The 18,621-nt window shown below is 37.8% G+C and overlaps 1 protein-coding gene and 1 long non-coding RNA gene across 3 annotated transcripts in view; one reads left to right on the forward strand and one right to left on the reverse strand.

The window, feature by feature from the left end:
* Positions 1-426: 426 nt before the first annotated feature.
* Positions 427-3,373, reverse strand: LOC130101085 (uncharacterized). The gene is made up of 3 exons (XR_008808947.1): positions 3,275-3,373; positions 1,667-1,746; positions 427-600 (listed from the first exon to the last, which is right to left on the reverse strand). It is a non-coding gene; the product is annotated as an uncharacterized LOC130101085 (long non-coding RNA).
* A 396-nt stretch (positions 3,374-3,769) lies between these two features.
* Positions 3,770-18,621, forward strand: part of LOC130101081 (protein shisa-9) — a 104,461-nt gene continuing 89,609 nt past the window's right edge. For both annotated transcript variants that reach the window (XM_056266633.1, XM_056266632.1), the window contains exon 1: positions 3,770-4,319. In XM_056266633.1, the coding sequence (XP_056122608.1) occupies positions 3,775-4,319 (545 nt within the window). In that variant the 5' untranslated portion in view covers positions 3,770-3,774. The remainder of the gene's footprint in view (positions 4,320-18,621) is intronic.

The following is an 18,621-nucleotide window of genomic DNA, read 5'->3' on the forward strand; positions in this document are numbered from 1 at the left end:
GAGAGAGACAGACAGAAAGTAAAAGAAGCAATGGATTATTGACACAGAGGGAAAAAAATGACATGTACTGCGTTAGACTAAGCTGAGAAGGGTCATAGCACTTGCATATTGTTGTCCTACTGTTATTAACTGCTTCTATTGTTCTCATTTGTAAGTCGCTTTGGATAAAACTAAAAGCATCCGCTAAATGAATTAATGTAAATGTAATGTAAATATAAGGGCATAGAATTTAGTAGGTACTCATGTTCCTATACCAATTTCCAGCGACTACTGAATTGTCCCTAGAAATTCTGGCCAAACATATAAAATACACATGTAACCACTGTTGTTGTAATTTTAGCCGCATATGCAATGATTCATACCACTGACGTTACCTGAGAAGTTAAATCGGCATGAAACAGAAGTTGTGTCTTTTCTTACCTATTGTGATGTATATCCGAGTGAAACGGCTTCTCGAACAAGAAAAAATTTAGGGCGGGACTTGATTTTGTCCATGGGGAATTGATTGGGTGGTTGTGGTTTGCTATTGCTGTGATGTCATGTGAGTGACAGGTTGTCCCGCCCTCGAGCCAGTAAACTCGTCATCAGAGAAGAGAAGACCTGCAAGAGGGAGAGGAAGTTATTTTGACCAAAGATTACGAGGACACATGATTTTTGTTTAAAACAATGATGTCCACGGATAGGTTTTAATAAATACTGCAAAATTCATTCATTATCATTGGTCCAATTCATTTTAAATATTAAAATAAAGTGATGAACAGCGCCATTAAGAAGCCCTTAAAGACAAAAGTGTATTGGCATAAAGTCTCCATGAAATCAAAATGGACAATTCTTGTTTTTTTTATGGAATATTGCAGTATTTATTATAAATGATTTCTTTAAAAAGTCATGTGTCCTCGTAACCTTTAATCAAAGTAACTTCCATTTCTCTTCTCTGATGATGTGTTCACTGGCACGAGGACGGGACAACCTGTCACTCACATGACATCACAGCAATAGCAAACCACAACCATCCAATCAATTCCCAATGGACAAAATCAAGTCCCGCCACACATATTTTATTGTTCGAGAAGCCGTTTCACTTAGAAATATTTCACAATAAGGAAGAAAAGACTGTCGCAAATTCCATTTCATGGTGACTTTAAAGGCTATAGTTGACATGAAATTGTGGTCAAAAGTCTATCATAAATACAATTTTTTTTTGGCATGAACTGCTTTTATGTCCCCATCCATGTCAAAATCAAACATACGCCATTGATTGACACACAAAAAACGAATAGCAGGTTGTGGAGACAGTGAGAGCAGGTAAACATATGGCAAACAGGCGGCAGGAACAGACAGAAACAGGGGGAAATGACAGGAATATTTTTGAACAGTGAGAACAAAACATGGGACAAAGGAGTGAGAAGGTGTCAATGACAGAGAGAAAAAGGGAGAGGGGGGCGAGTCAGCAAACGAGATACGCTCATTCGCTCACGAGACAAACTGAGTGAGAGAGGGAGAGAGGGAGGGGGGGAGAGAGAGGGAGAAAGAGGGAGCAAGCCACTATCATTCGTTCCTGACTCCACACGGGAACACACCATCCCTGGAACACGGAATCTGGCAGGCTGGGAGCGGAGAAACGGGAATGCACTGGGACGAAAAAACTGAGGAGAATAAAGATTACCTGCCATCTGTTGGTCTTCCTCACTCATCTGTCATCCACTGTCACTTTTTCTTTTTCTGAGGAGAACTTCTTCAGAGCATCTAGTGAAAACACATACATATAGAGATATATCTATAACAATACTATACATATATCAATATACAGTATGCCTGTTTTCATAAACAGCGTATGGGTAAGCCGATGGATTCAGATTCTACGCTTCAGAAGCATTTCCTCCGTTGTAGGAAGCTGATCTGTTGCATTCTGAGACGTGTGCATCTGCACCGTGCATTTTGCCTCATCCACATGGAGAAAGACAGACATAGAGAGGGAGATTAGAGCAGGTGCTTTGGGAGCTGGATTAGGTGTGCTGTTGTGACTTTTAGCGTGTATGTGTGTGTGAGAGAGCGTTTTGTGTTTCTGTGTGTGGTTTCTAAGTGAAGAAACCGAGGAGCTGTAATGCTGAGACCCTCTTTTTCATTCTCTCTCTCTCTCTCTCTCTGTGTGTGTGGTAGATTCAGAAGAAGAGCAAAGGAAAGAGAGCAGCAAAATTATAGAAAAAAAGAGAAGAGGCCCCAAAGAAGCCACACAGACCCAGAGGAAAATGTGTTGATGTTGCTCAGAGGTCGCTCTTTTATAGCTCAGGAGACCTCTCACTTATGTTTGCTTGAGTAGCAACTTTGTCTCAGATGTTTCTGTTAAAATGTCTTTGGAGAAATAAACAGAACGTGAAACATAATGTGGACAGTGTAGCTCAGATCATTTTCATTTGGATTAGAAATGAATTTGAGTTCATATTGGAATTGCAGACTTTGGTGTCTTGGTCGAATCAGAGCACAGTTTTAGACAATGTTGCGATTTCTCTTGAAAGTCTCCATTTAAAGGAGACTGTGGTCTATAGGAGAAAGAAAGATGTTAAAGAGATCTCATTTGTGATGTCTCTGTCCTGTGGGGACTGCAAGTATGTTTGTGAGCAAGAGAAACGCAGAGAGTCTGTGAACGAGAGAGAATATCTGATCAAAAGTGTCCAATGTGAGATACAGCTGCATGTTCACACACAGAATAGAGTTCAGCAGATCAGATCAGCCTATAGTTTGAGATATTCAAAAACAAGAACTGTGTTTGGTATTTAAAATGTATGTCTATTTTATTATCCTTTAGATTTTTATGTAATATATTTATATTTATATATTTGTTTCTATATATTTAGACCTATGACTATATATTCTGATTAACATTTACGTATTCAGACTATTAAGCACCAGCTAAAATATTTTTGGAAGGAATATATTTTTACCCAAAAGTTATGTATATTTATATAAAATTACATATATATATATTTGGCCATATAAATATAACAAAAATATTTAATATATATAACCATATTATATATATAACTTTTAGAACTTGTGTAAATTATACCTAGTACATGAACACTGTATAAAAAACTAAAGTCTAAAAACTGCAGTGTTTGACAATATGTTTGGTGTTTTGTCACAGGGGACAGAACTGAGCAGAAGGAAGACACCTTGATTGTGAAAACAAAGGCGTCAGGGGGACTAAAGAACAACAGATATTCCTTTGAGAGAACAGAAGAGTGGAAAACACTGAGAATGACTTGTAGATTACCTACGAACTGTAGAGTGACGCATCTCTTCCTCGCTGGCATCACACAATGTTCAGTAGGACAAAGATCACGGATAGGGCTTGAGTCCAACGCTGTGATTCCTTCAGGCTTCTGAATTGGAATTTTACCAAGTGCTGTTTTCTCTCTCTCTCGGGCCACGAACAGTTTGTCTCAGGGTGAGATCCTTGAATCTGGAGTCTCTCCAAAGGGGAGGAATCTTGCTCGCTCTCGCTCTCTCCCTGTAGTGATGACAACAGCGAGCATGTTGTGTGCTGAAGTGCCGTGGAAAGCTCTCCGTCTCGTTCACTGATGAGGGCTGCTTTCCCTGTATCAGCTTGCCGGACAACAAGTCAGCAATAAACCTGCTCTAAACTCGGAGACAACTCTTTGCTCAGCAAACTTGCTTTCTTGGTCCACATTATCTAAACTCCATTGGTTTAATTGTCCCCAGTGGCGCTGTTGCATTCTGGGATACGCATTGTGGGATTACTCGAAGAAGATTATGGCTGCCTCACACCTGTTTTTGAATGTGTTAACTGCTATTTTACTGTTGAGCTACGTCTCTTTCTGTCAAAAATCCAACACTGCCAGCACAGGTGAGCAGGACACCAATCAGACGGCTGCTCCGTCTGGTGCTCCGGAGGTCACTCTTGCGACCCCGGGGTCAGAACCAGAAGAAATCCCGTCATCCGGGAGCCGTTGTTGGGGTTACTACGACGTGATGGGCCAATGGGATCCTCCGTTTAACTGTAACGTGGGAATCTACCTGTTCTGCTGCGGCTCCTGTTTCTATCGATTTTGCTGCCAGTTCAAGGTCCACAGCCTGGACCAGACGTCTTGTTCCAACTACGACACGCCGGTGTGGGCCAACACGGGCAAGCCGGCGGCTCCGGTGACCGATGTCCAGGAGGAACCGGATCGAGACCGCACTCACATGATCGTGTACATAATATGTGGAGTGGTGGCCATCATGGTGCTGGTTGGGATCTTCACCAAACTGGGGCTGGAAAAAAGTCAAGGAGGACAGACGGAAATGACAAACTCCAGGTGAGTGGGTGTAACGATGACTTCATTTCTCAGAGGTTTGCTCGTTAATTAAGTTCTCGGACATATCTAATTTAACTAGCAACTTTGCATTAGATGTTGCATCTTAAATTACTCACAAGCTATAAAACGAGACAACTGTTGACATGCATTGAAAGTACAGAGCTGTAAAAATCAAACATTTTTGATCTTTGTACATTGAAATCTCAGACTTTCAATTGCATCTACTTGCAGACGAGCTCTGAGAACCATTTTGAGTTCCACAAAGAACTTTATCATCTTCACTCTTAAAAATAAAGGTTCTTTATTTCCATCTATCGTTCTACGAAGAGCCATAGAACAGCAATTTTGTGTTGGCACGTAGGAGGTCCTTTAGATGATTAAAATGTTCTTTACACAGAGAAAGAAATGGTTATTTTTAGAACTATTCACTGAAATGTTCTTAGGGGAGCTCAAAATGGCATCACTGTGTAAAACCCCATCTGGAACATTAATTTTTTTAAGAGTTTTGTTCTTTAGAATGAGTCTAATACTCATGCCAACACGCCTGAAGAATCTGTAATGTAACATCAATACCTTTTTTTAACCTCAAAGAACAATAAAGCCAGTTCAAGAGCTATAGCTTTTAGAACCTTATATAACCTTATATTATTCTTGATAAGACAAGAGATCTTTCTTGAATATTAAGTTTCTGCAAAGAACCAATGAGCAACTACAGAGAGGACCAAACTTCTGAGATGACTAGTGAAAAATACAATATTCTTTGTTTCAAAATATATTGTTAGCATAACAATTTAAGGTAAAACTTGGAAAAAAACACATCTTAGTATTTTGAAAATATTATTTTTATGACAGCAGCTCTCGAGTAGCATGAACTCTGCAAGTTCTTATAAAACCTGATGTTCTCCTGCATGATTTAGGATGATTCAAAGTGCACATTTGTGCTTCAGTGGAAGCAAAAACATCTGACCGTCTGTATATACAGTCACATGATCAATGTCACAAATTTGATTAGTAACCTAGAAATAGTGACGAATCAAAAAAAAAACTTACTTCCTTTTACATCACAACTTTTCATTGCCTTACACATTTCAAAATGCAAAAACATTTCCATTTTTAAAATCCCAGTTTTTCAATATGATTGATCTCAGACATTTGCATCCCACTGTATTTCTAAGATATACGTTCATGTTTATTTCTCAGAGCTCAGCTTTTGTTTGAGTGGAACAGTACAGCTCTAGCTGCAATCAGTTTAAAAGAAGAAGCACAATGAAAAATGTACATTTTTGTACTCCTCTGTTATGTGTTCTTAACATAAATCGTAACTATCACGTCGGTAAAAAAAACAAAACAAACCTTTTTTAAACCACTCAACACCATCACAATGTAAATAAAGTTGACACTTTGGTCTTTTCGGCGTGAGGGGAAGCGGAGCGCTGTCCTCCGGGGGTGGGATGAGTGGGACGTCAGTCCAGCTATCTGTCTCTCATCCGTAATGTGGCATGGCAGACAGACACCACCATGATTTAATGAGGGCTATTGATAAGGGCTGGAAGCATGCCATGCCTGAGATAGAAAGTGCGCGCGAGAGAGAACGGATGATAGATTATCCGCTGTTTGAGTATTTTAGGTGGTGGGGTGGGTATAAACTAATCTTTTACGGTTTGAGACGGAATAAAAGAGACATATTTCGGAGTGTTTTAAAGTTTATGAGAGTTTCTCTTGGTAAGGACGAACTTGGGTTCCTGTATACACAGGAATTGTTTGTGTGTGTAAGATGTGCCCAATGACACAGGCAGTGTTGGAAGGGCAAGCTAGCAAAGTGTGTAGCCAGCTTGTTGTAATTTAACACGATTTATCATAGGAAAGCTTAATGAGGCTCGATAAATGGGTGCCAAAAGTAGCATATAAAGTGTGTGTCATAACGGCACAACTATAGTGTGTGTTGGGACGAAATACAGAGGCACATAGAGGAGAGTGAGAGTGATTCTATTGACCAGCTCTGAAAATCCAATGAGGCCAACATGACTGGATTCATCCAACACTAACATCAGCCAGTGTAGAGCCCAACGTGCTCACACACACACACAACCCATTCTATGCCACTGACCTTATAAAATCGCAGGGTCAGAACAGTGACTAATGACTGGTGAAATGTCTAGAAACCGAAATGATGTGCTTCATTTGGGTGTGCGAATGCACGTGCGCTCTGAGCAAACAGACCGTGCTGGCTTTAGTCCTTCAGGCTTTACGTTTTTATGCATAATCTGACCTTTAATAATTACCTTCAGTGTATTTGAAGGGCGAATCATATGTGAGTACGTTTGCAAACTGTGTGTGTGCTGCTAGCGCTATGGGTTTGTTTTTCATCTGTAAAATCTATCCAATTCAGCATGAAATGATGAGTGATGGTTGGACTGTACAAACGCACTGCTTTCTACTTGTATTATTTTTAAGTGCATGCTTGACAAGTCTCTTGGTCGGACATGCCAAGTTTTACCAAGACAGAGCTAGTAAACAGAGACAGAGAGTGTTCGAGAGAGTATTTGTGTGCTTACAAAGTAAACATGTTACGTCCGTGCTGAGTGCTTCCCTATTACATGATCATACCGGCAATAATGGAAGTGGCTCCTTAATGTTTTTTTAATGTCTAAAATGTGTGAACATGTAAAAAAAAAAAAAAGGCTGGGGGAAAAGAAAGAACACGAGAAGGACAAAATTAAGGGCAGAAACTCCTCGTAACTAAGTTTTTAATAAGTGTGTCCTTAGGAAACACAGACCAAGATGCCTGCTTTCTATTTTAAAGTCGGCATCAGAATGGAACTTATTTATTTTCTTAATACTTGTAGCGGTTACACTTTATTTCGATTGTCCACTTTAGGCATTCCTCTAACTCTAAGTAACTTTGCAACTACGTGTCAACTAACTACTGTGCACTGTTAGGTTCAGGTTAGTAGAATAAAGCCCCTTTCACACAGAGATTACGGAAAATACACGGATAAAGCGACCCGGGATTTGACCCGGGTTCGTTTGATTTTGCTTCATTCACACTGCCAGTGATTTGCCGGAATCAGAGAGCGCGTTCACACACAACCCGTGTATGTTCCGGAAAGACACGTGACATCGATGTGACATGTAATGTCTCAGCAACGTGTATAGTTTGCTTATGAGCTGCGATTTCTCTCTGGAGAAACCACGCTTGTGCATTTTTTTCTCTGATTCGATCATAAACTAGCGCATTACGTACCGTTTCACTAGCCTGCTTTCACTTCACTTCAGCGTCATCATTACGACACGGCATTGGTTACGGCTTTTGTTCACACAGCGCGCGTTCCGGGTCTGAACACGGCAATGTTACTAGGTCCCCAACCCGGCATCGATCCCGGCATCAGTCCCGGGTCGTGTTTGTGTTCACACAGAAGGCACTCTGGCAATTTGCCGGGTTCAAAGCGCTGTGTGAAAGGGGCTAAAGTTGTACTTGTACTTGCAAAGTTACTTATTAGAGTGTCTGTTTGAGGAGTTTTTACAGATTTTAAACAGACAGTCTACTAATACTCTAATGACTGGTAATTGAAATATAGTTGCAAAGTTACTTATAGGTTTAAGAATCAAATGTCTGAAGTGGACCATGAAAATAAAGTGTAACCCATGTATAGCTATAAGTTGCCAGGAGATAGCCATAATAGCAAATATTAGTAAACTTGAAAAATAGTTACCACCGGCTATGTTGGGATGCTCTCGAGGATGAACTTCACCTTCAGCCTTCATATCCTGGTCAAAATGTCCAGAGGTGGCAGAGGTGAATAGGTCAATGATTGTCTGGTTAGCAGTTATCCCCTGGTGGTTGATGTCATAACTACATCATCTGGTTCAAAAGGGCATTTTTCACCATTGATGTCCATTCAAAAGTATAGCTGTGTATTCTGACAAAAGCAACATTGCAAGCAACATTTCACAAATATTTCATTATATTACTGTAGACCCCCCCCCCCCCCCCCCCCCCCCCACGTATAAAAACACATTAAAGATCTTCCAGGTGGGAATACACACAGAACGTCTTATGTACGTGTACATTGGAGGACCTTGTGGTTCATTTTACCGATAAATCTCACCATAGATGTCTCTTTCTCTGATTTCATAGTGTTTTTTTTGCTATAGTCTATATTTAGCTTTACTGACCAACACACTTGGGCCACAGAATACAGTTGTGTCCCATTAAAAATGCATTACGACTTCTAATAGAGATGATTCCCAAAGCTGGTATTGGAACTATTAATGCGCTAGACAAACAAACTGAACTCCACAGTGAGGCAGAAACCAGCGGGAGACGTCTCACAGGCCCTTCCATACAAACCTCATGAATACACTGAAACCTGCTGCACTTCACTTACCCACAGGTCAAAGACTCCCGGGTGTTTTTCACAGCTTTTCAGAAGGGAAGAAAGGAAAAAGATGATGAGAACTGATGCAGAATGACTCTTGACACATTTGGTAGTGTAATGAGGAAGAAATGAATCTTGATTTGCAAAAAAAAACAAAAACAAAAAGCAATTTAAGTTGGCCTAGAAATAAAAATGAATTTCAACTATAAAATTGTTACATATTTACTTCCTCACAGAAGCGAAAATAGACCAAATGGTACAATTATCGTAATATGTATAAATACAACTCTAAAAGTAATTAAACTAATTTCATTGAGTCTTTCATTATCTGTAACAGAAAACATATTTCCACCTCCTGAGGAGTTAACTAATTACCCTGTAAATTTCCATCAATAACAAATCATGCATATATGCTACTACGTCTTGTTTACCCTTTTTTATGAACATTCTAGTAAACCCAATTGTGTGTTTGTAGGCCTACGATAAACCGTCAAGGCCCTCCTTAACATGCTAATGCATGTCGCTTTAACTGCGTTAATTATTGGTATAAATTAAAACTTAGTAGCCTATCACGATAAAGGCTGGTTAATTAGGATTAGGATAATTAGGATAAAGGATAAAGGCAGGTAATGCTAAGTTGTGTAAAACCCTTAGATGGACTTCATTGTTAGCATGTTAACGCTAGCAAGTGGACTTTTGTAATGATGTGTTTGGCTTTGATATCTTGCTCACTGAAAACATTTCATTGCAAACAATATTGTCCTTACCAGTAATTAGCTTCCCAATTAACTGGCGTAGCCTCATCAGTGTCATTGTGATATTACTTCCTGGCTCAGGCCATGAGAATACAGTCTGATTAGTCATTGTCTTTGAAAGCATCTCTAGAGAAAAAAAGAATGTATGTAGAGGAGACTGGGGGCTTGTTGTCACAAAGGGAAGGCTGTCAGATACTCTCTCATGGAGGATTTCAGTCAAAAGCCCAATTACACAAATACATGTTTTCTTCAGCAGTGGCTTTGTTTGCTGGATTCAAATATCTACTGTAAAACCCTCTTAAATTAAATTTCAATATCATACGTTTTTTTGGTTATAATTAAAATGAATAAAACCACACTGACATACACACAATGTAAAAACAATTGTTGTTTTAACTTAAAAGTAAGTGTTTGTTCTGCCTTAAAATTTTAAGTTTAGTTTTTACACTGCAGGTTTATTATCATTTAACAAAACCAAAAAATTTTTTAGCTGAAGTAAAGCTGAAATAAAATAAAACATAAATATTAGATGAAAACCTAAACTAATCTAGAAATTAGAAACGTTGCCTTTCCTTGGCAATAAGTTGAAGTAATAAAGTTACTAACTGGAATAAATAAATAAATAAATAAAACTGAATTGAAAATAAACTCAACATAAAAAGTAATATTTAAAAACTAACAACAAAACAAAAAACTAGTACAAATGACTAAAAGTTAAACTAAAACAAGAAAAAAAAGTGAAAAGTGAAAATATCAAAATAAAAGCTCATTTAAAAATATTAATAAAAACTATAATATATAAATAATACCATACTAAAATAAATTTTCCTCTCAGGGGTATTTTTTTAGTAAATGTAAGGTCGAGGCAGGTTGTCATGTTTATTGCATTTTGTAATTTTATCGATTTCAATATCTGCTAAAACAATATTTGCATGGTTTGATATTTTTGTGCTTGATAATGTTTACATTTTGCTAAGAAAATATTAAATAGCCTATTAGCAGTTCCCCAAAAGATACCCCATATAGTGTGACAATTGCTAGTGTGTTCATTGATCTGTATCTTTTTTTCCTGGGCATTCACTAGCTTTCTTGTAGCCACGACTTTAAAGTCTATGTCTGTACAGAAACTGACTGTCTAATATAAAACTATCTTCTGAAATATTCAGTGAAGTGTGACAACTATCCCTGGTCGCCTTTACTGTTCCTCTACAGAATGTCCTGTTGGTTGAAGACGTGACCTGTCAGTTTCTATGCATGCTTGGACACATTAAGTTGCGGTGCCCATGCGGGTGACAGAAAATGGCAAAATCTCATCTCCTCGTAATTCCCTGTCAATTTTATTGACTCTATCTGTCATTAACAACTGCACCCCATAACCCCACTTCAGCACCTCTGAAACACCAATACCCTATCACACGGACAGATGCGCATGTTCACACACACATGTCCTGTTCTGCTTCACTGAAGATTGAGAGGGTACAGAGGGCTCTTCGGCAGCCCCAGGCTCGAGCTATCAGAGCCCTTTGAGATTTGCAGTTTCACTGCATGTACCTGTCTATCAATGCCTCGGTGAGGAAGCTGAACTGCACGTTACACACGGACGGACATCATTACGGCTATAAAGGTGACCGTCTTGTAAAGCTACTAAATGGACCATTGCGCCCATGATTGTTGCAATTCCTCTAGGAAACTGCCACCCTGAGCTCAAGAGCAAAGATGTCATTGACGGATGCTGCCACTATGGATGGATTAGACACCGATTACAGAGCTTCACCGCAGGATACTGCTCTGCCCCAGATTTCATTTTGACTCAAATACCATGAGGAGTAAAAGGCTAAAAGCAAAAAAATGATGCATTTTGCTGGGGCGACATAAAAAATAATGTCAGAAGGCAAACTATAGTCTAACGGCAGAGAGACATTACTAAGGGACAAAAATTATGTAATTTCATACTGTCATGAGACTGATTTTCTAAAAAACAACTGAAAAAAAAAAGCACAACATCCTGGCCACTCTTTTTTATATAAAGAAAGTGAATGAAGACTGGGCAACCCAGGCTCATTGAGGAACAACATACCAGCGATGACATTTCTGCAAAATGATATTATGTTGCTTCGCTGCATTTTTTAAGTAAAATGTCCAGTGAGTGGTTCTAAAAGCGCGTTCAGTTCTCTCTGAAACAGATGAACATGAATATGGCTGCAATTTTACGTTGTTTTTTATGAGTATCGTGGCAATTTCGGAAATGAAATATCCAGTGAGTTGCAAAAAAGGTTAATGCTCTATTGCGTTTGAAAATAACGAACCACCTACATTTAAATACTACTCTAAACCAAACTGATAGTTTTAAGAAAAGCAAACATGAGATAAAAACGCATGTTTATGCATTTCTCAAGTGGATATATATAGAATATATAGGATTAACAGGGTTAATTTCTCCTTCTCAGTAAGAATTAAGTGAGAGCAGTGGCGTAGGTTTGATTTTGAAATTGGTGGGGACGGGGACATCAATATTTAATATATTTAAAGTTTTGATCGAAAATATTGCTAGGGATATATCAGTGTCACTGGATATTGGTAGGGACACGTCCCTAGCGTCCCTACTAAATTCTACGCCCCTGAGTGAGAGTCACAACTCTCTGGAAATTCCTTTGGGGTCGTAAAACTTGTTATCAGTCTTAATGCTTCATTTGTGATGTTAGTTTTGGGGGAAGTTCCACAGACCTTTGTTGGGAGAGTGAGTTTGCTGGATTATTCATTAAATATAATGAATAATTTGTGTGGGTCTGATTGGTCCAGACGCTACACTGGTTATGTGATGCAAATGTCAAATTGTATTAGTTTATAATTCATGCAACGAACATCAAGGAAACAAGTCTTTATGAACTGCCCCTGTAAACATAATTTGTGTGAAAAACAATAAAAGTTGTTGGTGACTTACATCCAGTGTTCATTGCAGCTGCAAACTGAAGTGAATTGTGTGTATAGGTATGTTTTTAAGCATAATTTTTCAAAGGAGCCAGGAGATGACTCAAAAAATGACAGTTGACAAAAAAAAAAAAGTAGTAAAAGTTGTCTTTTAAATCATGCACAATATGCAGTCTTCTAAAGCCACAGTAGATCTGTTTATGGAATAGACCACAAATCATTATTTACTATTAATATTAGCATCCAAAGCTTTTAAAATGGTCTGTATGGACAACAATTTTTTTTTTTTTTTTAATGCCATTGGGTGCCACTGCAGTTCTTATATGTCTTATGACCATGGGATATTTTGCATATGTCATATGGATCACTTTTATGATGGTTTATTCTACTTTAATATTAAAGTTTTACAGCCCTAGTCCCTTTCACTTCCATGATGGAAAAGAGTGGCCAGGATATTTTTAACACAACAAACAAAAACAAACACATTTTCTAAAGAAAGTCATTGTGGTTTGGAATGACAGGGTGAGTAAACTCATATTCACTTTCACTCAATCACGTTATCTGAATAATAATAATAATTAAAGCTGCAAGCAGCATTTTAGCGGTGTTCAAGCAGTTAAGGCCTTTCAGGCCGTTAAGCACAAAAGCATCAAAATACATTAAGTTTTATGTAGCAAGCATGATTTACCATGATATACTACATTTCAGTGTGATTTTTCATGATTTACCATGTTCCAGTATGATTTACCATGAATCTAACATGATTTTTCCATAGTTTACCTTGATATACCATGTTATAGGATGATTTACCATGATATAGCACATTCTAGAATAATTTACCAGGATTCTAACATGATTTACCTTTTTTACTATGATTTACCATGTTTCTGGCGTTATTTACCATGATTTACCACGTTGATAGCAATTATGTGAAGCATAAGAACAATTGAAGTGATAAACGCTGACAAAATAAGAATGTGTTATAATAGTAATTGTTATATAAGTGATTTTATAGTGTCTATATACAAAAAAAGACTATTAATAAGAAGAGTGGCCAGCAGAGGGCAGTAGAAGACCACTTATTGGCTCACTTTCATTTTCAACTACTTTGTTTCTCCAGTATTCTCCACTGAAGCAAACCATTTTTTTCATGTTAACTCCATAATGCCTGCTTACACACACACACACACACACACACACACACACACACACACACACACACACACACACACACACACACACACACACACACACACACACACACACACACACACACACACACACACACACACACACACACACACACACACACACACACACACACACATTTTTGGGATATGTTATTGTGAAAATCATATAAAAAAAGATTAAAAATATCTAATGCTGCTGCTTCATCTAGTGGACAACAGTGCTATTACAGCCTACTTATACAATAGGCCATGTTTTCATATAATTTAATCTACACACGCTCATTCTGATGTAGATAGAGACATTTGGAACTTCAGGAGCCAATGTGACTCAATTGTCACTTCAATAGACGATTTTTGACTAAATGTTATTGTAAATGTTAAAATAGTGAATTTATAAAGTCTAAATATTAATTATAGTTGAGTAGTGTGACAAAATGACTTTTTTTAAACAGCAGGGGGCAGTAAAATACCACTTATTGGCTGTTAGCCTTTTTTCAAGCAGTTATAGCTGTTCTTGACCTTTTTTTTAAGAAGCTATGAGCATTTATTGAAAAGATATTGCCTTTCGGTCAAGGTTACATATTGAATTGACCCTATTATAGTCATACAAATGAAGAAGTTATACATTTTTCTATAATTATTGTTCTAGAGAGTACAGAGCAATAGATGAATTTTGACAAAATGTGATTGTAAATGTTAAAATAATGATTTAATAAAGTCTAAATATCAATTATATATAAAAATATTAGAGAGTAGTATGATGAAATGACAGCAGGGGGCAGTAAAATACCACTTATTGGCTGTTATAGCCATCCAAGCTGTTATAGCTGTTATAGCCATCCGATTTACACTCTATTACAGCCATCCAAATGAAGTAATTATACCTTTTCTGATAATTATTGATCTAGAGAGTCCAGATAATTGTACTGCACTGGTTTTAAACATTAAGATATGAAAATTATACGATCATAGATGGAAAAGACCATTCACAGCCAATACAGGCAATTTACCATAGGAAATACATGGTTTTAAAGCTTTTCAACAGTTATAGCGCCACCTATTGTCCGATCTCCATGAAACTTTGCATGCTTCTTCACCATGGTATGACACATATGCTCATCAATTTTTGTGAAGTTCTGAGTTTTTATTTATGATTTATAGGCTTTTGAGTGTGTTTTGACACACCCCTTTTATAAATGACCCTGTTATAGCGAAGCAAAGGGCAAAGTTCAACTTTTTTTCGATAATTATTGATCTAGAGTGTCCAGAGAATTGTCCTAGACTGGTCTGGTTCCAATCGGGCGAAAAACCAGGGACTAGTTTGCAAAAGTAGGTTTTTAACATATTCGTGAATATTTAATGAACGGTTTGATTGACAGCAATGGTTCTAGAGGCAAAGTTGTTCAACATGAGGAGATCTATCAAATGATATGCATATTGTGGGGATGTGTGCAACACCACGTGATTACAGAGCCGTAAAACTCGTTAGCGCCAACTAGTGGCCGATTTCTTTCAAAACTCTTACAGACCTCTTGGGCCATGAGTCGAACATGCCCATAGAGTTTCGTTCCGATTGGCCTCCGTTAACCTCGTCTCACAGGTGCTCAAACTTCATTGGCCGATGGCGGCCATGTTTTTTGAGATACGCCAATATCCTTTTACACATACATGGCACCTTGGACCAAGACACTGCATACCAATTTTCAAGTCAATCGGACAAACGGTCAGGTGGCCACACCCCCTTTTATGTTTTTTTAATGTTATAGCGCCACCTAGTGTTAAATCGACGCGGTTTTTTTACTGTGACCCCAAACTGTCCTCATACACAAGTGTGTCAAGTTTGGTGAAGATATCTCATTTACTTCTTGAGCTATAGACGTTTTAGTAAAATAGGCTCCTCCCACAACGTTAATTTTGCGCCCCCTAGCAACCGGAAATCAAAATTTCAACTTTTTTTTGATAATTATTGATATTCAGACTCCAGAGAACATTTCTGCACTGGTTTGGTTCCAATCGGGCGAAAAACCAGGGACTAGTTCGCAAAAGTAGGTTTTGGACAAAACCGGAAATAGCGGAAAAATTTGCATACCGGAAATGAAATCGGAGATATACGTTTTTTAAGTCAAGAGTCCAGCTTTCCAATGATATACGACACTTGAGTCTACGACATAGGGTCTAGGAGTTATGATCACTTTCGCGTTTTTGTTGCTATAGCGCCACCTATGGGCCAATCGGGCTCATACTCTCTCAACCTCTCCTCGATTTCTGTGCTACCTTAATCCCAAATATCAAGTCTCTAGCTCTTACGGTTTGGTCTGCACGATGCGTTTTAGGGCGGAATAATAATAATAATAAAAATCAGCACAAATACAATAGGTTTTCAGCACTTCGTGCTTGAACACCTAATAATAATAATAATAATAATAAACCATATATGCTGATTCAGGAGGCTTTTTGGCTTCTAATCTAAATCTAAAACTATTTGGCTTCAAACTCTAAATCTCATTTTTACGCATAACCATAAAATGGACACACTGAACCGTGTTGACTTCAGTTTAAAAAGCCGTAGCTGCCTGTGGTGCGTGTGTTCTGTTTTCGGCTTCCACCGCATGCAGAGCATATTTGTGGTCCCCAACTGTTTAACAGTAACACACACACACACACACACACAACACACACACAGCCATTTTGCAGCATTACATAACGTGGGGTGATATTGAATACACCCCGGGCACAGTGTGACATCACTTAAACGCATCTCATTTCCCACCCTTGTAATACAGCTAATGAACAGCAAACTTAACACACACACACACACACACACACAGTATTCATACAAGCTCTGTTCCAAAACATAGTCAACTGCCTTTGCTGTCTACACAATGAGCAGTAAAATGGAACGTAACAACAGTTCTCTATAGGCTAGCATTCATGTGCCACACTAATCAAAGTGATTCAAATCCAAACATTAGTAAGATAAACATTAGCATCCTAGCTAACAGGGAACATTCTGAGAACTTTGGCTAACATTCTGGAAAAGGTTCTCTTAAAGTTATGAACAAACGTTCTTCCAGGAACATTAATAGAGTGTTTCGTTCAAAGTTATCCGGTCTTTAATAATGTTCTCAAAATGTTAGCACAAAAATGTTTTTTTGTACATTGTTCATGACACGTTTTTTTCAGAAATGTTTTAGCTGGATGTTCATCTAAAAAATGTTATGTTACTAGTTTGTTGTTTAAATCATTTAAAAAAACTTGCCGTTTGGAATGTTCAGAGAACTTTCAGAAATAACATTTTCATAACGTAATGGGGAACGTTAGCAAAACTGTCATATTTTTGTTAGCTGGGTTGTAGCTTAGATAATGCTGCTACAGAATAATCATATAGGTAAAACAAGGGTACTTTTTTGCTATGCATTCTGGGATTGCCTTCTGTGTGAAGAAAACATACATTTTGAAATTAGGTATCTTAAAAGGTATCTTTGAACATCCTTCATGTCAGGAGCATGCTATGAATCTTGGAAATGCTTGGAAAAGTAGGGAGGGAAAGTTTTGAGAGATTATAGCTACATATGTGGTTTCAAGTTTGTATTTAAGTGGATGTATAGAAAACATATTGAACCGCTAGTGTGTGAGGGAGGTATTCATCTGTGTGTATGATACATTACCTCATAAATATTTATGTTTGGTGGTCACATCCTCTGGCCAATCTTGAACTTCATACCTCAACCGTCTGCAGACAGAGAAACATGACAGAAGGATCAAAAGCTGAAGCGGTGCTTGGTTTGCTCTACACCATGTTTTTAACAAGATAACATAATTTTTCTTTAGAGTAAAACTTGCTGTATTTGTGAATATAGAGCCAATACACATCATACGTGCGTCAAGCTATTTTCTGTGTTTATCTGAGTTGATCTCCAAACCAGGCATGACTGGAACATGACATTTTGCTTTCTATGCCTGTGGCGTTGGGCCACACAGTAAAAAATGTTTTGTCTGATTTTGTCTTGCGTAATTCTGTTTTACGTAACTAGATAAAAGTTTTCTTTTCTTTTTTTTAACCTAAAACTAGTTTATTGGAGTTTTTTTTAACTGGTAAAAATCTCTGTGCATTACCAGCTTAGAAAAGATCCATGAAGATCCATGAATATTAATAATCACAAAAGGAAGAATATATTGATAAAAAAATTACTTTTTGCTACTTATATGTTAGTGAATAAAGTCTATGCTCTAATTGTTTTTAACCATTTAATCTGCACAAAATATGTATGGTTAATGACGAAATAATAAAAAAATTCAGTTCTAATACTTTGAAATTAGCTTCCAATACTTTCAATGTTAGCTCAGCATGCAGCTAGTTATAAGTCAAAATATTAAGCCATTTGATTTGGCTGAATCAACCAGGATCAGATCCAGTAAAATTAGTCCATTATAATAAAAATGCATGTCATTACTTTTCCAGCATGGGTAACTCCGCCCCCAGTGAAATTGGCCTAAAATTGGTCTAAAATTTGTATATATATTATAACTGTATTTTGAACATCAAGTATGTTGATTTGTTGTGTCGTGCAGTAATTTTGATTTTAATTTGATTGAAAACGACTTGTTGCTAGAAATTTTCCCCGTCACACTTAAAGGTATAGCGGAGGATCTTTCCGAATTTTAGAGAAGACCCGCCCTCTCCAATTTTTTTAAAAATGCACATGCGCAACACTCTATTTGCTCCCGAGAGGGGACACCTATTAAACGTGTGCACGAGAGGCTAGCATTGCTAATCATAGCTTACATTAACTTTTACTAGCAGTGATTTTAAATGGATTTCTCCAAATAGCATGACAAACTTTACCTGTCTATTAGAATCTTCGCGACTGCGGCATCAGTGGGAAGCCCAACCTGTGCTTTTAGCGCATGCCAGCGTGTGAAATATTCACCCAAAATCACTCTGGTCTTGTTTCTATATTCTTCTTATCACTTCGTATACATTTTTTTCTCTTTCGACCCTCAGCCATTTTCACTCATCACATAATACACCTGAAAGTGCGCATGCGCA

The sequence above is a fragment of the Rhinichthys klamathensis genome, unplaced genomic scaffold, assembly GCF_029890125.1.
Source record: "Rhinichthys klamathensis goyatoka isolate OS25496 unplaced genomic scaffold, OSU_Roscu_1.1 h1tg000251l_1, whole genome shotgun sequence".
NCBI classification, from domain to species: Eukaryota; Metazoa; Chordata; class Actinopteri; order Cypriniformes; family Leuciscidae; genus Rhinichthys; species Rhinichthys klamathensis.